General features: G+C 36.4%; 1 protein-coding gene across 4 annotated transcripts in view; it reads left to right on the forward strand.

Annotated features, from left to right (window-relative positions):
* ASB3 (ankyrin repeat and SOCS box containing 3) overlaps window positions 1-26753 on the forward strand; it is a 109182-nt gene that overhangs the window by 63929 nt on the left and 18500 nt on the right. For all 4 annotated transcript variants that reach the window (NM_001205041.2, XM_017963974.4, XM_008980670.5 and 1 more), the window contains 5 exon segments: window positions 4017-4129; window positions 4744-4879; window positions 15442-15619; window positions 17597-17794; window positions 21778-22035. In NM_001205041.2, the coding sequence (NP_001191970.2) occupies window positions 4017-4129; window positions 4744-4879; window positions 15442-15619; window positions 17597-17794; window positions 21778-22035 (883 nt within the window).

Genomic DNA, 26753 nt, shown 5'->3' on the forward strand with positions numbered 1-26753 from the left:
AATCATTGTAAGTAGACTCAGGAGTAATTTTGGGGGAGGTTTAGTGGTTAAAAAAAGAAAGCAAGATAAAATAGTATATTGGAAGATTTTTGTTTGTTTTAACTTTAGGGAAAGGAAAACCTAAACCAGATTGCAGGTTGAACAGTAGAACCTAATAGACAAGGAATGATGAGAAAAATTGGAGAAGAGACAATATAAGGAGCAAACTCTGAAGCGGAGAAGGTGGGAGGCCAAGACAGGCAGATTATTTGAGGTCAGGAGTTCGAGACCAGCCTGGCCAAAATGGTGAAACCCTATCTCTACTAAAAATACAAAAATTACCCAGGCATGGTGGTACATGCCTGTAGTCCCAGCTACTTGAGAGGCTGAGGCAGAATTGCTTGAATGCGGGAGACACAGGTTGCTATGAGCCGAAATAGCGCCATTGCACTCTAACTTTGGCGTCAGAGTGAGAGTCCACCTAAAAAAAAAAAAAAAGAAGTGGAGAAGGTATGAATTGAGTGGTAGGACACAGATGAAACTCTAAAAAGGAGGAAGCCTGCTTCTTCTCATGAGATATGGAAAAAAGAAAAAGTAAATCGTTTCTACACAGAATATAATGTAAAATATTGTGTAGTTCATGCCTGTTAGTATCATTGATTCAATTGGGTAGGGTTAATTTGCTGTTGCTGACATGTTTATTATTTCTCTTTACATCTAGGTAGCTCTCAAGACAGAAGTACTCTTTTAATACTTTGTTATCCTTCTCTATCCTTCCCCTTTCATCTGTATTCTTACTATCCCCATGGAATTCACAAAGTACTCAATGTTTATAGATACTTGTGTTGTTGCCTTTGTTTTTGGAAAAGATTGCGAAGTCTATTTTAGGTGCTAGGTAGTTTCTAAACATGCTCTTATACTTGGTTTTCTCAGTAGGCTTGAGAAAGTATGCCTGTATAAAGTAATGACCACCTTTTTGGAAGCAAATCATTCAGTACAGTTATAGGTCTCCTCCCCAGCCTGTCCAACTTGATAATTCCAATTTAATTATCAAAATTAAATATACTTTTCTAAACCAAAATTTCTCAGTTGATAACTATTTAATTTGTTTTATTTTGAAATAATTAACAAGGGCTGTGAAAATAATATTTCTCTGCTCATGTGTAGGCTTTACTATTGTCATTGGGAAATGTTTTTAATAGAGTTGCAGAAATCAGATTTCTGACTATTTATGATATTAAAATGAAAACATACTATTGCATCATGAGGTAAAAAAATGAAAATAATTTTTCTGTCGTCTATGTCGTATTTGATAATCAAAACAGTTTTTTTTTTTTTTACTTTTTTTTTTTGAGATGGAGTTTCGCTCTTGTTACCCAGGCTGGAGGGCAATGGTGTGATCTCAGCTCACTGCAACCTCCGCCTCCCAGGTTCAGGCAATTCTCCTGCCTCAGCCTCCCAAGTAGCTGGGATTACAGGCACGCACCACCGTGCCCAGCTAATTTTTGTATTTTTAGTAGAGACAGGGTTTCACCACGTTGACCAGGATGGTCTCAATCTCTTGACCTCGTGATCCACCCGCCTCGGCCTCCCACAGTGCTGGGATTACAGGCTTGAGCCACCGCGCCCGTCCTTGACTTTCATTTTTATAAGGTCAGCCTAACTTGTGGAAGACAAACTTACCTTCACTCTCCTTGTTATATCACTGCTGACAACCTGATAATCTTCAAGTCAGAGTCTGGCAATAGATGATTTTTGTTAACAATCACTGATAATGATGTATGAATTGGATATGAAACAGATTTTCTTCCTTTTCTACGATGACCTCCGCTCAAAATTATTAGTTATTTTCAGACTTTATTTATTGTTTTATGTGGTAATTTCATTTGTAATTTTTTTCTTTTTTTTTATACTTAAAAAAATTTTTTTGAAACTGTTATGGGGCCAGGTGTGGTGGCTCACACCTAAAATCCCAGCACTTTGGGAGGCTGAGGCAGGCAGATCACCTGAGGTCAGGAGTTAAAGATCAGCCTGGCCAACATGGTAAAACATTGTCTCTACAAAAATACAAAAATTAGCCAGGCATGATGGGTGCCTGTAATCCCAGCTACTTGGGAGACTGAGGTGGGAGAATCGCTTGAACCCAGGAAGTGAAGGTTGCGGTGAACTGAGATTGTGGTACTGAACTCCAGCCTGGGTGACAGAGCTAGACTCTGTCTCAAAAAATGAAAAAAAAAAAAAAAACTATTGTGAGTACAGTACGGTGAGTGTATATATTTATGGGGTATATGAGAGCCACCCAAAATTAGATTGACTTTATATCAATTATACAAAAATAACTTAGCTTGAAAAACTGTTCTTTCCATGGTAAATGCTTTTGAATATTAACTTAATTATGTTATATTCCTACCTCAGTGGTACTGTCACAGCCATTGGTTACATTTCTGAAACCCTTTAGAGTAAGATAATTTTTTATTAAAGAACTTCTCAGAGTCTTACAGGGGAAATAAGCTTTGGTATAAATTCGATATATAAAACTAGTAGAAAATCAATGGCATGTTACTCATCTTCAGTAATAATGAGCACACTTACCATTTCTTGTTTTATACTTTTAAGGATTTTTATATTCCCATTGTTTCATCTATATTAGCATTTTCTAATGTGATTTGTTATCCAAAGGTGCCTTTCTAATTTTGTGACTGAGAATTGTTGATTCCCAGTTCCTGTCTCCTACTATAGTGGAGATACAGAATAACTATATGATTGAAATGAAAAAAAAAAAAAAAATCTTGTTTTTCAAATCTTTTTTTCCTGTGAATCAAAACCACAATGAGATGTCACCTCACAGCAGTCAGAACGGCTAATATTAAAAAGTAAAAAAATAAGAGGTGCTGGCGAGGTTGAGAAGGAAAAGGAACATGTATACACCGTTGGTGGGAGTGTACATTAATCCAGCCATTGTGGAAAGCAGTATGGCGATTCCTCAGAGAACTAAAAACAACTGCCATTTGACCCAGCAATCCCGTTACTGGGTATATACCCAAAGGAATAGAATCGTTCTACCATAAAGATACACACACACATATGTTTATTGCAGCAGCGTTCACAAGTAGCCAAGACATGAAATCAAACAAAATCTTCTTTCTCATATCCAAGCATGTTAAGCCAGACCTTCTTATACATATCTTACCTTCAATTTTTATGAAGACTATTTCTCAATTTTAAGTTTCTAAACTTAAAATTTAAAGAAGTCACTCAGCCTCACTCCTACAACATTCACAGTATACCTAATTTGCTAATAGGTGTGTGTGTGTGTGTGTGTGTGTGTGTGTGTTTGTGTACTTACTTTATATAGCACTTTATAATTCTGTTCTGGCAATTCTGTTTTTCATTAACTCTGCTTAAATTCCTCCAGAATTAGTGCCACCTTCATAACAAAGGTTTATGCAAATAATCTGCATTTCTTTAACAACAATTTTTGGTTTTCTGGAATTCCCTTTTAGGTCACATAAGCAGGTAGGTTTACTGTATTTTCATCGGTGGATATAAGAACATTTTGACAACAGTTATGGTTTATAATGCTAAAAAAAAATCTAAGATGCAGAACTTGCTTTTTTATTTTGTCTGACTCTTTTTATTTTGTGATCAAATGTAATAAGAACAAACCTTTCAATCCTTTCGAGATTGCTTTTCCAGACTGGTACTGTTGATTCTGAATTGTTTACCTTATATCCTCCCAATTTCATTTTAACAAACTAGAGCTTGGCTGTTTCCATTATCAGAGAGAATAAACGTTTGCTTCTTGCTTCCAGTTCCTTTGTGTCTTTTAACATGCTGTTGAAAATAATTTTGTATGTGTTCAGAAAGAATTAGATATATGTTAATGGATTTGGGCTAAGACAATTGCGATAAATGTTTAGGAATAATCACGGCATTGTGGTTATGAGGTGAATAAGTGATGAGAACATCACCAAAGTGTCCAGTCCTACAAACATGTCTTTTTGCTGACATTAATTTTTCTGACTGCTGTATTGCAGCTGTTGAAAATGGACAGATAGATGTGTTAAGGCTGTTGCTTCGACATGGAGCAAATGTTAATGGATCCCATTCTATGTGTGGATGGAACTCCTTGCACCAGGCTTCTTTTCAGGTAACCTCTGAATTTATTATTTCATTTCCATGTAAATTGTGTGTTTTACCCTCTTAAAATGACAGTCCTATACAGTTTTTGCTTTCTGCTTGCCTGTGATTTATGATGGTTAGTGCAGTACAGAAAAGGCAGTCTAAATGCTAATGATGATTCTGAATAAGCCAACTTCTGTAGTAGCTGTAGCAGCTTTGGGCTCTTGGAATTATCTACATTTAAAAAATGTTGATGGCATATTTAAGAAACCATCAGAATATTTGAGATATAAATTGATAAAGAACAATGGCTTATTTTATTTATAATAGTGTGTTTAGAAATCCTGATGGCTCCTTAGTGCTTTGGTTGGCAAACTAATTTTGCAGGATTCTATAAGGATTATAATTTCTAGAGATCAGTATTTCATGTTTATGTTTATTGGGTTAACTAGAAATATAGGATAATCTGATTATTTGACCACTTTCTTTCCAACTAATACAGCAGTACACAGTTTTGTTTTTTTTCTTCAAGTTATCGTTTAGTGAGAGGATAAAAAAGAAAAACAGAAAACACAGTTAAGAAAAAAGATACCTTCTGTTTTCTTTGTTTTTTCTTATTTAAAATGTGAATCTGTGCTTTAGGAAAATACTGAGATCATAAAATTGCTTCTTAAAAAAGGAGCAAACAAGGAATGCCAGGATGACTTTGGCATCACACCTTTGTTTGTGGCTGCTCAGTATGGCAAGATAGAAAGCTTGAGCATACTTATTTCATCAGGTAAGATTATCCATTAGCCTTTGCACTAAGATCACAAGTTTAAACTTTATATTTCCTAGGAGGCGTAATTCTTAATGTAAATCAGGTTGTGAAATTTATGGTTTTTTTAAGTGGTAAATAAGACTAAATATAAGTTGATTTATAAACCTGGTTATTAAGTATCTATTACTAACAATGCAATGCCCAGCTACTAATTTATCTGAGCAGGAACATAATGATCTATCACTAATGCAGGTTTATTGGCAAGTTGAATGATAGGGCTGTCCTTTCCTATAGGGACTTGAGCAGTTTCACCTTTCTAGGGTGTAAGATTTGTTTAGACTTAATCACCTTATTAAGATGGTTATTTTGTGTAGTAAGTCTTTGAAGTGAATATTTTGTTAATTATGTGATTATTTAAATAGGTTTATTTCAAAACAGGTTTACACTTTATTATGTTAATAGCAACATAACCTGCTAAAGGTTTCTCTGTGACAACCCTTCCACATTCAGCATTGCCAGAGAAGTTGGGGTTCAAGTGGCATTCTTACTCTTTTGTGATGATTTTGTACCAGAAATGTTTATTATTTAGGGACTTAAAATTTCTCCACCAAACACCAGATACACTCTTCATGGTGCTACCTTGATGAAACACAAATCACGGTAGGCTAGGCAATTAAAAAAAAAATACCTAGGCTTTTTTGGTCAGGTTAAGTGGCTCATGTCTGTTATCCCAGCACTTTGAGTCCAAGGTGGGCGGATCAGTTGAGGTCAGGAGTTTGAGAACAGCCCGGCTAATATGGCAAAACCCCATCTCTACTGAAAATACCAAAATCATCTGGGCATGGTGGCATGCACCTGTAATCCCAACTACTAGGAGACGCGAGAATTGCTTGAACCCAGGAGGGTAGGGGTTGCCGTGAGCCGAGATTGCACCACTGTACTCGGGCTTGGGCAATAGACAGAGACTCTGTCTCCAAAAAAAAAAAAGAGAGAGAAAAATCTAGGCTTTTTATAAGCTTCCTTTAGATCATACAAAGTTTGTTTGCTTGCTTGTTTATTGATTGATTGAGGCCAGGCCTTGCTCCATCACCCAAGCTGGAGTATAGCAGTATGATCACAGCTCACTGTGACCTTACATTTCCGGCCTTCAGTGATTTTCCCGCTTTAACCTAACAGATAGCTGTGACTGCAGGTGAACTTCACCATGCTCAGCTAATTCAAAAGAAAAATTGTTTTAAGACAAGGGGTCTTGCTATGTTGCCCAAATGGGTCTCAAACTCCCAACCTTAAGTGATCATCCTGCCTTAGCATCCCAAAGTGCTGGATTACACTGTGAGCCACTGTGCCTGCCTGGCAATCCACAGTTTATTTAAACAGCATGGCACATATTTTTTATTTTTGCTTTCTTGTTACAAACCTTCAAACATTTAAGTCAGAGTAGGAAGTAAAAGAAACAAACATTCATTAAGTGCCAATTTAAGGCATCTGTTATAAATAATGAGTCTATAAGTCTTACAGTTAAGAGGAATCCCCCAAATCATCTGTTCAAACATACATTTTTTAGATTAAGAGTCCAGACCCTGAATGTTTAAGTGCCTTGTTAAAGATTTAGAGTCTGTTACCTGGCAGAATCAGGGCTTGGACCACCCAGACCTTCTAACTTCTGATCTTCCATCTACTACATCATACCTTCCCAAGGACTATCCTAATTCGGTTTATGACTTGTAGTTCCATAAGTTTCAATTATTAGTGTTTAGGCCATCGCAGTGGCTCACACCTGTAATCCCAGAATTTTGGGAGGCCAAGGCAGGAAGATTGCCTGAGGTCAGGAGTTTGAGACCAGCCTGGCCAACATGGTGAAACCCTGTCTCTACTGAAAATACAAAAATTAGCCAGGCATGGTGGCAGGCGCCTGTAGTCCCAGCTACTCAGGAGGCTGAGGCAGGAGAATCCCTTGAATCCAGGAGGTGGATGTTGTAGTGAGCCGAGATTACACCACTGCGCTCCAGTCTGGGAGAGAGAGAGAGTCTGTCTGGAAAAAAAATTAGTGTTTAATTAATATTTAGATTAAATAGATTAAACTGCACCTTAATGTCTATATCCTATCAGGTCTGTTTTCTTATTGCCTGGAACTCTGAATTCTTGTTTTGTTTTTGCTTTGTTCTTTTTATTTCTTCTCTTTTCTCTGAATTGTTCTGAAAAATCAGCTGAAAAGGTATATAGGTATGTTTATCATGTAACTATACATGTTTCCAACCCCATAAATTACTTTCCTTTCAGTGAATTGTCTGTCATTTTTTCACCAGTAATCTTTAAAGGAATTGATTCCTTATTCTTTCTGATACTTTGATATTGTCATTCAGAGTAACGCATTGATTAAAAAAAAAGTTAAGAAGATTTCTTTCTTGACTTAGTCTCTTTTCAGTTATGGTGTTTACTACTTTCTGAAATTGACAGTAGGTGAAACATTTACCTCATATAAATCAGGAAGGTTTTAGTTGTCTAGCATTTGGAATTTCTGAAGGATCTATAGACTCTTTAATTTACCATTTGTGTTATATATAGTTTTTGCCTATAGTCTTTTCCCTCTTGATGATGATCTTTCCACCAAGATATATTCCAGAAATTTAAAATTTTAAAAAATTTTCTGGAATATGAGAATTAAAAAAAATTCTTATGGTCGTATAACAACATCATGCTTAGCATATTTATTATGCTAAGTATTAAATTTTCTTTGCTGACAAGAAAAGTTTGGGACTGTCTGCTGTTTTCAAAATCTTCATAAAAACTGAGGTCAGGTTTTTAAAATCTTTATACAATGGCATATATATAATTTAATTAGATTTATGATTTTATTTGATTTTTTATAATTTCAACTTTTATTTCAGATTCAGAGGGTACACAGGCAGGTTTGTTACATAGGTGTATTGTGTGATGCTGAGGTTTGGGATACGAATGATCTCATCACCTAGATAGCGGTCATAGTACCCAGCAGTTAGCTTTTTAGCCCTTGCCCTGTTCCCTCCCTCCCCTCTCTATTAGTCCCCAGTGTTTGTAGTTGCTGTCTTTATGCCTGTGATTACCTAGTGTTTAGCCTCCACCTATAAGTGAGAACATGCAGTATTTGATTTTCTGCTAATTTGTTAATTCACTTAGAATAATGGCCTTCAGTTGCATCTATGTTGCTTCAGGGACATGATTATTCTTTTCTGTGGCTGCATAGTATTCCATGGTATGTATGTGCTATGTTTTCTTTATCCATTTCACCAGGTATACATTGATGGGCACCTCGGTTGATTCCATGTCTTTACTATTGTGAATAGTGCTGTGATGAACATGCAAATGCATGTGTATTTTTGGTAGAACGATTTATTTTCTTTTGGCTATATACCCAGTAATGGGATTGCTGGGTTGAATGGTAGTTTTGTTTTAAGTTCTTTGAGAAGTCTCCAAACTGCTTTCCACTGTGTCTGAACTAATTTACATCCCCACCAACAATGTATAAACATTCCCCTTTGTCTACAACCTTTCTAGCATCTGTTGTTTTTTGACTTTTTAGTAATAACTGTTCTGACTGGTATGAGATTGTATGTAATTGTGTTTTTGATTTGCATTTCTCTGATGATTAGTGATGTTGAGCAATTTTTCATATGTTTGTTGGCTACTTACATGTCTTCTTTTGAGAAATATCTTTTCATGTCTTTTGCCCAATTTTTAATAGGGTTATTTGTTTTTTGCTTGTTGAGTTGTTTAAGTTTCTTATAGATTCCAGATATTAGAGAAAGTTAGGATAAACTCTGTCTAGAATCTATAAGAATATCTAGAATCTATAAGAATGCATAGTTTGCAAATATTTTCTATTCTGTGAGTTGCCTGTGGAGTCTTTTGTTTTACAGAAGCTCTTTAGATTAATTATCAATTATCTCACTTATCAATTTTTTTTGTTGCAATTGCTTTTGATAACTTAGTTATAAGTTCTTTTTCTAAGCGGATGTCCAGAATGGTATTTCCTCATTTTTTTTTTCTAGCTAGGATTCTTATAGTTTGAAGTCTTAAATTTAAATCTTTAATCCATCTTGAGTTGATTTTTGTATGTGGTGAAAAGTAGGGGTCCAGTTTCATTCTTCTACATATAGCTAGCTAGCTATCCTAGCACCATTTATTGAAGGAGTCTCTTCCTCATTGATTATTTTTTGTCAACTTTGTCAAAGATCATCAGATGGCTGTAGATGTGTGGCTTTATTTCTGGATTCTCTATTCTATTCCATTGGGCTTTGTATCTGTTTTTATACCAGGACCATACTGTTTTGGTTACTGTAGCCTTAAAGTATAGTTGGGTATTGTGATGTAAAGTATAGTTGGGAAATGTGATGCCTCTAGCTTTATTCTTTTTGCTTAGGATTGCTTTGGCTATTTGTGCCATTTTCTTGTTCCATATAATTTAAGAACAGTTTTTTTCTAATTCTGTGAAAAATGATGTTGGTAGTTTGATAGGAATAGTGTTGAAGTGTAAGAATGACACAGTGGACTTTGGGGACTTGGGGAAAGGATGGGAAGGGGGTGAGGGATAAAAGACCACAAATCGAGTGCAGTATAATACTGCTTGGGTGATGGGTACACCAAAATCTCACAAATCATCACTAAAGAACTTTCTCATGTAACCAAACACCACCTGTTCCCCAATAACCTATGGAAATAAAAAAACAAAAACAAAAACTCTGGCTTTTAACAGGGGAAAAAATAAAAAAAGGATAGTGTTGAATCTGTAGATTGCTTTGAGTAGTATGGCCATTTTAATGATACTGATTTTTACAATCCATGAGCATGGTTTTCCATTTGTGTCATCTGTGATTTCTTGCAGTAGTGTTTTATAGTTCTCCTTGTAGAGATCTTTCACCTCTTTGGTAAGATGTATTCCTAGGTTTTTTTTTTTTTTTTTTTTTTGGTGGCTATTGTAAATGGAGTTGCATTCTTGATTTTGCTGTCAGCTTGAACATTATTGATGTATAGAAATGCTGCTGATTTTATATACTGATTTTGTATCCTGAAACTTTATTGAAGTTGTTTATCAGCTCCAGGAGCCTTTTTGTGGAGTCTAATTTAGAGTTTTCTTGGTATAGAATCATATTATCAGTGAAGAAAGATTATTTGACTTCTTCTTTTCCTATTTGGATGCCTTTTATTTCTTTTTGTTGCCTGATTGTTCTGATAAGGACTTCAGTACTATGTTGAATAGGAGTGGTGAGAGTGGATATCCTTGTCTTTTTCCAGTTCTCAAGGAGAATGCTTCCAGCTTTTGACTGTTCAGTATGATGTTGGCTGTGGGTTTGTCATAGATTATTATTATTATTTTAAGATACGTTCCTTCAATGTCTAGTTTGTTGAGGGGTTTTTTTCTTTTTTAATTACAAAGGGTTGTTGGGTTTCATGAAGTCTTTTCTCACATATATTGAGATGATCATAGAGTTTTTAATGCTCTTTATGTGGTAAATCCTAATTATTTGTGTATATGGAACCAACCTTGCATCTCAACAATGAAGCCTACTTGATCATGATGCATTAACTTTTTGATAGGTTGCTGGATTTGATTTGCTAGTATTTTGTTGAGGATTTTTGTGGCTATGTTCATCAGGGATATTGGTCTGTACTTTTCTTTCTTCCTTGTGTCTTTGCCAGGTTTTGGTATTAGGATAATGCTGGCTTTGTAGAATGAGTTATGGAGGAGTCCTGCCTTCCTTGATTTTTGGGAATAGTTTCAGTAGAATTGATACCGGTACTTCTTTGTACATCTGGTTGAATTCAGCTGTGAATTCATCTGGTCCAGGACTTTTTTTGGTTGGTAGGTTTTTTTATTATGGATTCAGTTTTGGAACTTGTTAATGGTCTATTTCAATTTCTTTCTGATTCCGTCTTGGGTGATTGTGTAATTTATCCATTTCCTCCAGATTTTCTAGTTTGTTTGCACTGAGGTGTTCATAACAGTCTGAGGATCTTGTGTATTTCTGTGGAATCTGTTGTAATGTCAACTTTGTTGTTTCAGATTGTGCTTATTTGGATCTTCACTCTTTTTTTTCTTTGTTAATCTAGCTAGCAGTCTATCAATCTTGTTTATCCTTTCAAAGAGCCGACTTTTGGTTTCATCGATCCTTTGTATGGATTTTTGGATCTCAATTTCATTCAGTTCCACTCTGATTTTAATTGTTTTTTTTTTTTTTTCTGCTAACTTTGGGGTTAGTTTGTTCTTGTTTTCTTTGTTTCTCTAAGTGTGATGTTGCATCATTAAAGATCTTTTCTCCTGAGGTAGATATTTAGTGCTCTAAACTTCTTAACACTGTTTTTGCTGCATTTTAATGTTTTGTCTCCTTATTTATGTCAAAGAATATTTTTATATCTGTCCTAATTTTATTCTTTACTTAAGTTATCCAGGAGCAAGTTAATTTCTATGTAATTGTGTGGTTTTGGAAGATCTTCTTGGTATTGATTTCTATTTTTATTCCACTGTGGTCTGAGAATATGGTCGGTATGATTCATTTTTTGTTTTGTTTTGTTTTGACACAGAGTCTCGCTCTGTACCGAGGCTGGAGTGCAGTGACATGATCTTGGCTCACTGCAATCTCCATCTCCTGGTTCAAGTGATTCTCCTGCCTCAGCCTCCTGAGTAGCTGGGATTATAGGCATGCACCACTGTGGCTGGCTAATTTTTTTGTAATTTTAGTAGAGATAGGGTTTTACCATGTTGGCCAGTGTGGTCTTAAACTCCTGACCTTCAAGTGATCCACCCACCTTGGCCTCTCAAATGAATCAGTTTTTTAAGTTTATTGAGATGTGTTTTTTGGCCGAGCATATGGTCAGTCTTGGAGTATGTTCTGTGTGCTGTTGAGAATAATATGTATTCTGTGGTTGCTGAGTGGAATGTTCTGTAGATGTTTATTAGGTCCAGTTGGTCAAATGTTGAATTTATATCCAGAATGGTGTTTTTTAATTTTCTGCCTCGGTGATCTGTCTAATGCTGTCAATGGGATGTTGAAATCCCCCCACTGTTATTACTATCTTTTTATAGATCTCTAAGAGCTATTTTATGAAACTGTTGGGTGTGTGTATATTTAGGATAGTTAAGTCTTCTTGTCGAATTGAACCCTTTATCATTATGTAATTACCTTCTTGGTCCTTTTGTACTGTTGTTGGTTTTTTTAATATATAATTTTTTTCTTTTTTAAAAAAAATAGAGATGGGATCTCACTGTGTTGCTGTGAACCCCAAATATCTGAGACAGGTCTCAGTCAATTTAGGAAGTTTATTTTGCCAGCATTAAGGACACATAACTGTAATGCAGCCTCAGGAGGTCCTGACAACATATGCCCAGGGTGTTTGGGGCACAGCTTGGTTTTATACATTTTAGGAAGACATGAGACATCAAATCAGTATATGTAAGATATACATTGGTTCTGTATGGAAAAACAGGACAACTCAAAGTGGGAAGAGTGTGTCCAGGTCATTGGTAGGTAGAAGACAAATGTTTGCATTTTTTTTTTTTTGAGTTTCTGATTAGCCTTTCCAAAGGAGGCAATCAGATATGTACTTATTTCAGTAGCGGAAAGATGACTTTGAGTTCTGTCTGTCCTTTGTTCACAAAGAAATTCCTTGTGAGGGAGGTATGTAACTTTTTTTTAAATCTTAGTAGCTATCTCTTTTAGGAATAGAATAGGAGGCAGGGTTGCCTTAAGCAGTTCCCAGATTGAATTTTCCCTTTGGTTTAGTGATTTGGGGGTCCCAAGATTTATTTTCCTTTCACAGTGCCCTGGCTGGTCTTGACCTCCTGAGCTCAAGCAATCCTCCCACCTTGTAAGAGTTAAAGAAAGAGGAAAGAAACACAAAACACAGCTTGGCAGTTAAAGACAGGTTTACTTTAGATAAAACCTGAGAAGGGCTTCTGGCCGATTTTGGTCAGGAGTGCTTTCTCTTACAGACTAAAAATATATACTGGTTTTAGGGTGAGAGGGCTTATCACAAGCTTGGAATGTTTATGTGGGAGGCTCTGGGTGAAGGAGCTGACAGGATGAGGGGAGTTATCTTGGGGTTAGCATCTTCCCAGCTGGAGTGGGGCAAGGATAGGAGTTATCTCAGGGCTGGCATCTTCCCAGCTGGAGTGGGGCAGCTAGCATGTCTCTGGTCAGGGAGGAGTTTGGAATGTTTCTGTTTGGAGATGTTATTTGTGGCTTATGGTTATGCTGACCTTGGCCATTAGGCTGATGCCCTTTGGATTTAGATGATTTTTGATTAAGGTGAATTTTAAAATGCTAGTGCTTGTGCCAGATGGTGATACTCCTGCTCTGTCACACCTTGGCTTCTCAAAGTTCTGGGATTACGGGCATGAGCCACTGGGCCTGGCCCTGTTGTTTGGTTTAAAGTCTATTCTGTCTGATACAACAGTAGTGACCCCTGACCGTTTTTGTTTTCCATTTGCTTAATAGATCTTTTTCCAACCCTTACTTTCAGCCTATGGGTGTCATTACATGTGAGATGGATCTCTTGAAGGCAGCAGATAGATGGGTCTTTTTTTAAAATCTGAATTGCAACTCTGTGCCTTTGAAGGGAGGTGTTTAGTAAGAGGTGAAAGGTTTATATGGTCTGAAGAGAAACCAGAGTATTAAGCAGGGCGTTTAGACCCTTTACATTCAAGGTTAATATTGATATGTGAGATTTTGATCCTATTAAGTTCGTAGATGGTTGGTTTGTAGTTTCTATTGTATGGTTGCCTTATGGCGTCTTTGGGCTGTGCACTTAGGTGTGTTTTTGTGGTAGCAATATTCTTTCATTTCCATGTTTAGAAGTTTCTTAGGGATCGCTGCTAAGGCTAATCTACTGATAACAGATTATCTTAGTGCTTGCTTGCCTGTAAAAGATTTTATTTCTCTTTCATTTGTGAAGCTTAGTTTGGTGGAATATGAAATTCCTGGTTGTAGTGTCTTTACGAATGCTGAAAATAGACCCACAATCTCTCTTGGCTTGTAAGGTTTCTGCTAAGTCCGCTATTCCTTTTGTATATGATCTGACCTTTTTCTCTCGCTGCCTTTAAGGATTTTTCTTTAGCATTAACCTTGAACAGTCTGGTGACTATATACCTTAGTGATATTCATGTTCACAGGGAGTTCTCTGGATTTCTTCTATCTGGATGTCTACCTCGCTGGCAAGATTAGGGAAATTTTCTTAAATTATTTCTTCAAATATGTTTCCAGGTCATTTACTTTTCCTCCTTCTCTCTCAGGAATTCCAATAAGTCATAGATTTGGTTGCTTTACATTATCAAATATTTCTCAAAGCCTTTTTCATTAAAAAATTTTTTCTTTATTTTTATCTTACTGGGTTAGTTTGAAAGACTGATCTTTGGGCCCCAAAATTCTATCTTCTGTTTGGTCCAGTCTATTAATAAAACTTACAGTCGTATATTGAAATTCCTTAAATGAGTTTTTTAATTCCAGAATCTCTGATTGATTCCTTTTTAAGATGTGTATCTCTGCCTTCATTTTCTGTGCTTTAGAAGTTTCTTTGTGTTTATTTTCAACCTTGTCTTGGATCTTGTTGAGCTTCTTTGCAGTCCTTGCTTTGAGTTTTTTATCTGTCATTTCTGAGTTTCCATTTGGGTCGGGAACCATCGTTGGAGCACTACTATGATTCTTTGATAGTGTCACTACATTTAGATTTTTCACAAATCCAAAATTCTTGTGGTAGTTCCTTTTGATCTGGAGACAGTCGCACTTAAACAGTTTTTGTAATTATTTTCATATGGGTAGGATATTTTGTTTTTCTTTCTCTCACTGTGATGTTATTGTTTTCCCCTTTCACATTTATGATTTTAAATATCAACTCAGAAACCTGAGTTTAAAGAGACTCTTTTTCTCTGATAGTAGGCTTTATTTATCATTCAGTGGTTATAAAGAAAGAGATGTAATAAAGAGTATAGTCAATATTAGTTTTAAGTCACAGCTGCCATATCTACTGATAATTTTTTCATAAATCTTAGCCTGAATCAATTAGAGTGACATAATTAGATTTTACCTTTTTCAGTAATTATCAGAAATATTATTCATGTTTGCTAGTTTGCATTTTTTCTTTTTAAATGTTTACTTACTGGGCTTGCAGAATGCTTGCTGGAGGAGGGATTGGAATGAAATGTTTCCTTCATTGAATAGGATTTTTTGTTTTAGCTTAAAAATGAATTCTAAGATATGAATCACTTATTTTCTTGCTGACTTAAAAGCAAAATCTTTTTATTTTTCATAGATGCAGGGTCTTACTATGTTGCCCAGGCTGGTCTCAGCCTCAAGCAATCCTCTGGCCACAGCCTCCTAAATTACTGGGATTCCAGGCATGAGCCACCCTGTCAGTTTAGCAAAGACAATTTAAATGATTAGCAAAAAGTTAGCAAAGTAACTATGTTAATATAACAACATTTAACATCCAGGTGAAGAAGGAAAAACTATTGTGCTGTGAAACCCTTTTGTGGTAGCTCCTTTGAAATTTATGTTGATTTTTAAAAATATAAATGAGGATTATCTGTTAAATGTTTTGTTTTGTATTAGGTGCAAATGTCAATTGTCAAGCCTTGGACAAAGCTACCCCCTTGTTCATTGCTGCTCAAGAGGGACACACCAAATGTGTGGAGCTTTTGCTCTCCAGTGGAGCTGATCCTGATCTTTACTGTAATGAGGATAATTGGCAGTTACCTGTTCATGCAGCTTCACAAATGGGCCATTCAAAGTAAGTATTAAAAACAGAAAATAAACATGGTCTCTTAATCAAAAGCTAATAAAGAATAAATCTGGGGTAGACCCTTCACCTCTAGGCAAAATGTTTGACATTCTCTTCCCTACCCATCTGCTGGGTGAATAGATCTACCCCTATTCTGTCCCTCATGCTATCTTTTGCTCCTCCTGTGAGTCCTGCACTTTCATATTGTGAGGCAGAGTTGCTAGATATGGGGCAGGCTCAGGGACTTTCTCAGGGTGTTGAGTCTTCCCATTGATTTCTCTAGTTATGGCTGTAGCTGCCTCCTTCTCTCTAGTTTTTTCCCAGTCATCTGTTAGACTCATTCTGATGATGGCCTTATCCATGTTACATCTGACCCCAGAAAGCTTTTGAGTTTATGTGCTTCCAACAGAAAGCCTGTTGGAGTGTGTGCTAAGTAGTCCTCCCTGTCTTAAATCCTTTGACTGAACTTTTTTTGATCTAATCTCAAATCCAGCTGGGAATTTTTGTGGAGAGAGAGTAAATGGGCGTTCTAGAAATCTTAGAATCTAGTAACTTGGTTATACCTGTGAGAATATGGCTGCCTTTCATAAATTGGCAGTCAACAATTTTTAGAAATATATGTTTAAAATCTTTAGAGTCATAATTTTACAGTAATACTTTTTATAGCTGTTCATAGTATTATTTAATTTAAAAAGTAATAGTAAAATATTCATTACTTATTTAGTTTGTTTACATAAAAGGAAAACAGATTCTGTAATTTGATCATTGTGCCACTAGGTGGCACAGTACTATTTCATTAATAATGATATTTGTAAGCATGTTTATGTCTTGTGGGAAAGTATAATTTTTCCAGCCTATTTTAAAAAATTAAACACATTTATTAAATTTAAGAGACATTTAATAGACTATTTTAACAAAATACTTAGATTTTAAAATTTGATGTTTTCCCCAATTCTTGATCATTTATTTAAACATAAATATTAGATATTATTCTCTGAGCTTTAAGTGATACCAGAACTCTGCTGGGCATTCTCAATTTTGAGAATTCTGATTGTCACTGATGATTTTCTTTATAGCCTACTTCAAAGGTAGCCCCTTTTGTGAATGTAAGTTCTACTTAAATATTATCTAAGACATACATTACATAAAGAAAGTTTGGGAAGAGAAGTGTAATTGTTATAAAAATACTTCAGAGTAGCCCTGTCTGTCTTTTCCCAGAAAGAGGGCCTCGTTTTATTTGTACAGTTTTATTTTTAATTTAAAAGGGTGGAATAGTCCTTTTTTCTTTCCGGGTGACTGCTAGAGGTAAGTTTACAAATAACCTAAGAACTTTTGTTTTAATTATTTTCTTTAGAACTTTCTCTACCTAGGAACCAGCTTTTTTATAAATCTGCCTTTGTATTTAATGAGCTCACTTTTTTTTCAGATAATAGAATATTTTAGCAGAAATTATAATTTCTTTCTGATGAAAATATTAGTCTTCATTTCATGTTACTTATCATCTTTAAAAATTTTTACTAATTGGAAAAGTAAAACTAATTAGTACTTTAAGAAGGAAAATAGTGTATTTTTTGATGCCAGTTTATACTTAGTATAATGATGTTTTAAATAATTTGTTAGATGCTAAAATATCTAACATAAAATTTGAACTTTGGGGAATAAGGTGGTGCTAATAAGGTAATAAAATTAAAAGAGCACCTTTTCTATTTACATATAGCAACATTAATTTTGTTTCAGATGTATTTAAGTACCTTTGTATGAAGCAATAATAAGTGTAACAGTTTATAGTAAATGTGTAGTGTGTAATAATTTAATGTAATGTTTTTGGTAGAAGGTACACCCCAGACAGAAATAGTTCTTTAAATTAATCAATTGGTGATTCCAAAAAAATTTGTTTTAATGTTGTCTGCACTTGTGCACATATAAATACACTAAATGCTCCTGAATTTGTGTATTTTCAATGCTCCTGAATTTGTGTATTTATAGAATCTTGGACTTGTTGGTGCCACTTACTAGCCGGGTCTGTGACACTGGGCTAAACAAAGTGAGCCCTGTTTACTCAGCAGTGTTTGGGGGACATGAAGAGTGCCTAGAAATACTACTCCGGAACGGCTACAGCCCAGATGCCCAGGCGTGCCTTATCTTTGGATTTAGTTCTCCCATGTGCATGGCTTTCCAAAAGGAGTATGTATATTTGCTATGTTTTTATTTTTTATTCTTTTTTGCTGTATGGAGATGGGTTTTGAAGTGACTTTCTTTCACGGTGAAACTTAGTATCTCTGTTAGTGCTAAATTGCTAGCTTGGAACACAAATAGGAAAAACTGTGATGCTTCAGTCAAGCTGTAGCACAAATGAGGTGATAATATCGGATTGTTTTCCTTCCTTCTTTGGATCTGGATTACATTTTTAGTGCAGCAGTTTTAGGGAATACTTACAATTTAAGTAGATGCAGAAATTCGCTGATATTTTTGGTCTTCAAAACAATTCAAGAATTAAAAATGGGACTTTATCAAGTAAGGCAGTGACTATTCAAGTCATTTACCATTTGAAATTTATATTTATAAGACTGCTTGTGAGCCTAAAATAAAACTTTAGTTTTATAGATATTATTGCTTTTTAAATGTAATTGGTGTAAAGCATTAAAAAAAAATTTTTTTGAGACAGGGCCTCTCTGGCCCAGGCTGGAGTGCAGTGGCCCCATCTTGGTCCACTGCAACCTCTGTATCCTGGACTCAGGTGATCCTCCCACCTCAGCCTCCAGAATAGCTGGGTCTCCAGGCATATACCACGACTCCCAGCTAATTTTTCTATTTTTAGGACAAATGGGGTTTCTTCATTTTGTCCACGCTGGTCTTGAACTCCTAGGCCCAAGCAGTTCACCTGCCTTGGCCTCCCTAAATGCCGGTATTACAGGTGTGAGCCATCATGCCTGGCTGTATAGCATTTTTTAATATGAGTCTGAATAATTAAGCTTTCTAAAAACCCCCAAATTAATTATTTTTTAAATAGTAAAAATAAAGCTGTGTGTAAGAAAAGCCATATTGAGTAATATCTGATCATCCAATAATGGAATAAGTAGTGAAGATAAATGCTATTGTTTTTAATGACACAGAAGAGGTTGCAGGCATACCTCAAATTTTATTGGTTTTCTTGAATTCACTATTATGGATGTCTATTTAATTTAAATAGTTATTGAGAAATTATTTACTAAGCTTTTCGGTCTTTACCATCTCTTAACATTTGCCATGTAAAATTAGTAGTTCACTGTATTTGTTTGAAGTTTAAGCTTATACATTTTAATAGAGACAGGGTTTCACCAGGCTGGTATACAACTCCTAGTCTCAAGTGATCCGTCTGCCTCCAGCTTCCCAAAGTGATTGGGTTATGGGTGTGAGCCACCCCACCCAGCCTCTTAAGCTTATACATTTTAGTTCGAATATTTGGATTTTGGTTAATCTGAGTACCTGGGACTCACTTTATATATAACTTTTGTGATTTCTTAGGATTTTCTTGTACAACCTATTAAGTTTTGTCTTTTTAAACAAAAGAGCCCGAATTAGTTGAACTTCAGTGAGGTTGCACTGATGACTTCCAGTTGCCCTTTTGTATACCATATCTTAACTCCGTTACAGAACAACATTTCTTATTACACCAGACTATAAGGGTTTGAGTCCTGTGTGTGTGTGTGTGTGTGTGTGTGTGTGTGTGTGTGTGTATTCACTATGATGATGGTCTTTTTTGGCCTTCGTCTTATCTTTTGGATGAACAATGTTTTTGGTCCTTCTTGTCATAGCATCTAAGCTCATGCCTCATCACCTTATTAGTGTAATTCAAATTAAGTGATATACCGCAGTACCCCTGTTAACCCTGAAACACCTTAAAATTAATGATATTCCTTGGGAGCTAGGCAGTATGTTTCATGCTGTCTATAGATTCAGATAAATGAAGTTAGGTGGGAAAGGTCTTAAATAGGTTTTTGGATTTTCCAGGATTATTTGAAATTTTAGGGGGCAGACCCTTTTCTCCTGTGATTTCTACAGAATCAGTTAAAAACATTAATTCACCATTTGTTATATAGAGAGCACTAAACAGATCTTGTTAAACTTACTGAGAAAGCTGAAATATCCTTTAAGAATTTAAAACCTGACAGGAAAAATAGGTTTTTTTGTTGTTGTTTTTTGTTTTTTGAGACAGAGTTTCTCTCTTGTTGCCCAGGCTGGAGTGCAGTGGTGTGATCTCACCTCACTGCAACCCTTGCCTCCTGGGTTCAAGCAGTTCTCCTGCCTCAGCCTCCCGAGTAGCTGGGATTACAGGCACGTACCACCACACCCAGCTAATTTTGTATTTTTAGTAGAGACAGTTCCCCATGTTGGTCAGGCTGGTCTTAAACTCCTGACCTCAGGTGATCTGCCCGCCTCAGCCTTCCAAAGTGTTGGGATTACAGGTGTGAGCCACCATGCCCAGCCACACTATGCAGTTTTATAAGCCTTTTGGGAGTTGCTCTTGCCCCTTCTAATACAAGGCAATGTGAATAATAGGGAAGAGACTTAGAGCTGGTTTTCTAAAGTGTGTTTTTGTGGAATACTAATTCTGTAGATTATTAATAGATGTTATATGGAATAAAAGGGGTTGTATTGTTAAATAAGTTTGGGAAATACAGGATTAAATAGTATTAAATATGTTTCTTTTGTGGAGGGCATTTGAGAATTTTTCTTAAGACTGCTTTGCGAATTCCCAAGAGAGGAATGGATCTACAAAGGTTTAGAAAGTCCAGAAACATAGGATAGAACTTATATTTAAGTGTATATACCATTGCTCTTGTGTTTACAGACTTTTGGGCATTTTATACTTCTCTTTGCTTTTTTCAGATTAATGATTGGACCCATTGCTTTAATTTTAAAGGTACTTCTTCTGAAAGGTATCTGGAGGTTGAATAAAAACATTGAGCATATAATTGGAAATGTAGCTAACATACTGTTTAAAAATACATTCATCCTTTATTTCTTTCTCAGTCTTACTATATACTGTATAAGTTTTCTCAATTTTTTTCACCGAAGAGTATTTTTCATATGGATCATTTTTAGGAACTAAAGTTCCTTGTAACCTACTTTGGAAAATATAGGTATGGCTTTAAAATATTCTTCAATCTGACTATATCATGAAGTCATCTGTTTTCATAATAGTTAGAGAAGAGATATTGCAGAAATTTGCTGTGTCATATTCACTGTTAGATTTTGGGTTGATATCATTATCCCAGTTCTACCAATTACTATCTCTGTGACTAAACTTCAGTTTTTATATCTGTAATGGAGATAATAGTAGAATAGAACTTAATCAATTTTAAAATGTACTGTAAATTGAATTTTTGTTAGTTAAAAAGGTTTTTTAATTTTTTTAAATATCATTTTAAATTTAAGGCCAGTCATGGTGGCATACCTTTTGGGAGACCAGAGTGGGAGGACTGCTTGAGGCCAGGGGTTTGAGACCAGCCTGGGCAATATAGTTAGACTCCATCTCTACAAAAAAATTTAAAAATTAGCCAGGAATGGTGGCATGTACCTGTAGTTCCAGCCACTCAGGAGGCTGAGGTAGGTGGATTGCTTGAGCCCAGGAGTTCACTTATAGTGAGCCTCGATTGTGCCACTGTATGCCAACCTGGGTCACAGAGCAAGACCCTGTCTCTAGAAAAATAAATAAATGTAAAAGTGGGAGGGGAACTGGCTAAGTTAATTGCTAAGGAAAATGATATCTGAGAGATTCTTAGAATGAATTATTTAGTTTTAAGGACTGATCACATTGTTTATCGATTTTGTTAAGCAAAGTAATTTGTAGTAAAGATACTTAATTGTACAAAATATCACAATTTAAGTTTTCTATTTGTCAATGATAATTTTTAAAATTAAATATTTATTTAAGAAGAATGTTTTAAATTCTAAGAGTAATACCCGTTCACAGTTGAAAATTAAAAACCATTCAGGAGGGTGTAAAAAGCAAAAGCCCCGCCTCCCACATTCTCTAATCCAAATCCACTAGATGTGTCAAAACCTTCCACTATCTCATCTGCCATACTTATTCCCCAGCTGTAAAACTACTATTAACAATTTGTAGGATACTTTGTGTCAAAGTCTTACTTCTTCTTGTTTTGTTTTTATTTTTTGTGGTGGAGCTGTGAGTTCTCTGGAATTGTAAACATTCTTTTGAAATATGGAGCCCAAGTAAATGAACTTCATTTGGCATACTGTCTGAAGTACGAGAAGTTTTCAGCATTTCGCTACTTTTTGAAGAAAGGTTGCCCGTTGGCACCATGGAACCATATAAGTGAATTTGTAAATCATGCAATTAAAGCACAAACAAAATATAAGGAGTGGTTGCCACATCTTCTGCTTGCTGGATTTGACCCACTGATTCTACTGTGCAATTCTTGGTAAGAAATCCTACCATAGTAGGGCTTACCCTTTTTGAGTGAATATACTACCTTGAATTTCCTTTAGTTTCTTGAGATCTCCATATTTGGAAAAGGGGGCGTGTGTATTTTGACTGTGATGGCTGAACTGGGGTAAAGGAGTTGGTGGCTGCTAATAGTGAGATTAAGTTTAAGCAGAGCCCTGGGAAAAGGTAAGAGGTGACTGGAAGGAAGTATGAGGGAATAAATGCCAGTGAACTCTCCCAAGAGGGATATTTTTTCGACTTCTGGCCATTCCTCATGCCTCTCTTAAAATGTCTGTGACAGAAGAAAGAATGCTTGCAGCTGCTTTGAAGATTTCTGTTACCTAACCCTCAGCCAACCAGACTGAATACTCCTTCCCTACAGCATCCTGTCTATTTGAAATTTGTCACCCTTAATAAATACTGATTTCTGAAGTATCTGAGAATATAGCTTGTTTACTTCAGGTAGTTTCCAGAAGGGCAGCTCTTGGTGATAGATTATACAAATACTGAGTCAGAATTTTGGGGAGGGGGCAAGAAGAAGACTGTTTCTGTTAGCCTCCAGCCTTGGCAAAAATTGTTAGTGTCCTAAGACAGGTAGTTGTAGTAGTGAGAGGACTCTTTTGACCTGATAATTCAAGTCAAATGAGAAAATAAAATGGAAGTCTTCAGGCAAATAGAAGACATGTTATAGAATTTCAATAAAATATCTAGAAGTCTTCACTTTTGTGTTTCAATTCTTAACCCATGTGGTAATGAGTGTCTTTGAGGTGCTCATTTTCTTCTTAGCCACACTCGTTTTGTTCCTCTATCACAGCTGTTAACTCTGACTCAATATGACTTGCCCATTACTTTTAGCCTTCATGCTCCTTTCTGGTTTCTAATTTATTTCTTTAACCAAAACATAGAAACTGTCTGATACCTACTGCTGTGGTTTGAATGTGTCCTCTAACTTCAATCCTAAATTCATTTTTTGATGATATTTGGAGGTGGGATCTTTGGGAGTAATTAGGATTAGATAAGTTCATCAAAGTGGTGCCCCAGTGATGGGACTGGTGGCTTTATAAGAAGAGAGACCTGAGCTGGCTTTTGCTGTCTCACCAAGTGAAGACCTCTGCCATATTATGTATGACACAGCAAGAAGGCCCTCATCACCTGAACCCCTTGACCTTTGACTTCTCAGTGTCCAAAACTGTAAGAAATTTGTTTTCTTTGTAAATTACCCACAAATTTCTTACAGTTCTGGACACTGGGAAGTCAAAGGTCAAGGGGTTCAGGTGATGAGGGCCTTCTTGCTGTGTCATACATAATATGGCAGAGGTCTTCACTTGGTGAGACAGCAAAAGCCAGCTCAGGTCTCTCTTCATATAAAGCTACGACAGAGATTTGGTACTGAGAAGTGGGGCTGTTGCTAATGATGATTACCTAAGAATGTGGAAGTGGCTTTCGAACTAGGTGATGGGTAGAGGCTGGTAAAGTTTGAAAGAACAGTCTAGAAAAAGCCTTTATTTCCATAAATGGAGTGTTAAGGGTGATTCTGGTGAGTGGTTATAAGACGAGAAGATTGGGAAAGTCTGAACCTTTTTAGAGATTACTTAAGTGGTTGTGACCAAAATGTTGATAGAAATACGGATAGCAAAGGCCATTTTGACAAGGTCTCAGATGAAAATGAGCAATATCCTGTTGGAAACTGGAGTAAAGGCCATCCTTGTTATGAATTAGCAAAGAACTCGGATGAACTGTGTCTATGCCTAAGGGCTTTATGGAAGGCGGAATTTAAGAGTGATGAACTAGGATATCTGCTGGGAGAAATAACTATCAAAGCATTCAGGCTGCTGCGTGTCTGCTTTTGGCCACTTAGAGTGAGATGTGAGGGCAAAGGAATGACTTAAGACAGAATCTATAATTAGAAGGGAAGAAGAGCAGAAAAATCTGGAAAAGTGTCAGCCTGGCTGTGTGGAAAAGAATGAAAGAGGATTTTCAGGAGAGTTACCCAAGGTTGTGACTGGCAGCTCTTTGCTGAGCAGATTTCTACAAATAGAAGATATCATCCAGACAATTGGGAAAAAACCTTGAAGGCATTGCAGAGATCTTTCAGGCTGCGCCTCCTATCACCGGCCCAGGGAACTAGGAGGTCAGAATGGTTTTCAGGACGGTTTGGGTAGCGGTACGAATTCTGTAGAGGCATATAGAATGCAAGAGCTGTGGGGGCATGGATTCCTCCACCTAGATTTTAGAGGTTGTTGAAAACAGTCTGGGAGCTCACACAGAGACTTGTGCCAGGGGAGGAACCACTGCAGAGAGCCTTTCTAGAGCATTGCCCAGGGGAAATGTAGAGTTTAGAGCTTCTACAGTTTCTACCTCAGCAATGCATAGAGGAGCCATGGGAGCAGAACTGCCATTGAGACCTCAGGACTATAGAGCTACCAGCATGCAGTGCCATCTTGGCAGAGCTGAAGAATGGACAGAGCCATAGGGGTGGGACTGAACCCAGCAAAGCCATAGTGGTGGAGCTTCCTCAGGTAGTGGAGGCTCAGTCCCCATCCCAGTCTATCTAGGAAGCTTGATGAGAGTCAGGGTATATTACCTTGGAGCCTCAAGCTATAATGTTTTTCCTCTTGAATGTTGGACTTACTTGGGGCCTATTATATTTTGCTTCTTGGATATATCTCCCTTTTGGAATGGAAATGTTTGTCTTATGCCTGTCCCACCATTGAATTTTGAAAGTAGATGACTTGTTTGATTTCACACGCTTACAGCTGGCAGGAATTTAAGGTGAATCATGCCTTGAGTCTCATACCCCTCAGATACCGAAATCCATATGTTACTGGAAAGGGGTCCCAATCTACACTCCCAAGAGAGGATTCTTGGATCTCGTACAAAAAAGAATTCAGGGCAAGTCCATAAAGTGAAAGCAAATTTGTTTAAAAACTAAGAGAACAAAAGAATGGCTATTTCATAGGCAGAGCAGCAGCATGGGCTGCTGAGCTGCTTATACTTATTGTTACTTTTTGGTTGCATGTCAAACTAGGGGTGAATTATTCATGAGTTTTCCAGAAAAGGGATGGGCAAGTCCCAGAACTGAAGGTTCCTCCCCTCTTTATAATATATAGGGTAACTTCCTGAAATTGCCATGGCATTGGTAAACTGTCATGGGGCTGGTGGGAATGTCTTCTAGTATGCTAATGTATTGTAATTAGCATATAATGAACAACGAGGATGACCAGAGGTCACTTTCATCACCATCTTTGTTTTGGTGGGATTTGGCTAGCTTTTTTACCAAGCGCTGTTTCATCAGCAAGGTCTTTGTGACCCGTACCTTGTGTGGATCTCCTGTCTCATCCTGTGACTAAGAATGCCTTAACTTCCTGGGGATGCAGCCCAGTAGGTCTCAGCCTTATTTTACCTAGACCGTATTCAAGATGGAGTTGCTCTGGTTGGAACACCGCTGACACATCCCTTATGTAAAATGGTGTAGTATTTGTATATAGCCTGTGCACTTCCTCCCATATACTTTGTCATCTCTAGATACTTATAATACCTAATGCCATATAAATGCTATGTAAATAGTTGTACTGTAATTTTAAATTTGTGTTATTTTTTATTATTGTATTGTTACTTTTAATTATTGTTAGTATTCTCAATCTACCATTGGTTGAATCTGCACATGTGGAGGGCTATCTATAACTTTGTTACTCAGTTTTAGTAATCCTTAATCCCTTGCCTAACCTGAGGGATTTGTGCCAACTTTTCTTGCTTCTTTCTGCTCCTAAATTAGGAAAAACCAAAGCCAGGGGGAAAAAAATTAAACATTGCCTCTCGTCCTTTCCTCCTCAGCCAACTAAATGGACTATTTGTAGGGAGAGGGATTTATTTAGCTTTATTCTCTTAGGTGGCTTTGTAAAATTATCCTCCTTTCCCTAATTCTGATACAGCTCCCCCATTTTCCCCCACTTGTGAATAGTTGAGAATTTTTGTGACAATAAGCCACTGGGTGTGTGTGGTACTTACTGGATATGTGAAATAGAAAAGAGTTAAGAACTAGTAAACTAGAAACTATTTTGAAGGAAGTTGTAAAACTTTCAGTGTTCTGAATGGGGAATGCCAACTGCATGTTTTTTACTCCTGAGGAGTAAGTAACTTTAGTTACTTTATATTCATTAGAAAAAATACAATGGAAAATTTCACTTTAGCAATGAAAATGCTTAACATGGTCAAATTTTTGTTCACTGATCTTTTATTGAATGGGTAAAGCCGGTGTTTACACTGCATATGATAAATGTTTTGCTTTCTTTGATCAAATTTACATTCAAAGAGCTATTATCAGAAACATTTTCCTATAAAAATTTCAATATGTTGTTAAAGTAGATTTTGATTGTTATTTATATCACAGGTAGGTCTATTGCTTAATCTTTGTCATGTAAGTTATGAACATATTTTCTGGGTATTGTTTGTCTTAAACAGTCTTAAAAATATATCTGGCTGAATAATTGCCTGCCACAATATTTAAATGCAAGACTCAGTCTTCTGCCTGTGCACCCCACCCCTATGTAATGGGAGAATAGAACGTAAATGTCATTTGTGCATTTAGTTGATTAAATGTCACTCGTTTATGATTGTACAACTGCTCTATACAATGTAATGGTCACTGTAGTAAAGTAATGATACATTTTTAGTGACATCAGTGCTGGTGAAATAAACTCACCGTTATATTAA

Source organism: Callithrix jacchus, chromosome 14, assembly GCF_049354715.1.
Source record: "Callithrix jacchus isolate 240 chromosome 14, calJac240_pri, whole genome shotgun sequence".
In the NCBI taxonomy this organism is placed as follows: domain Eukaryota; kingdom Metazoa; phylum Chordata; class Mammalia; order Primates; family Cebidae; genus Callithrix; species Callithrix jacchus.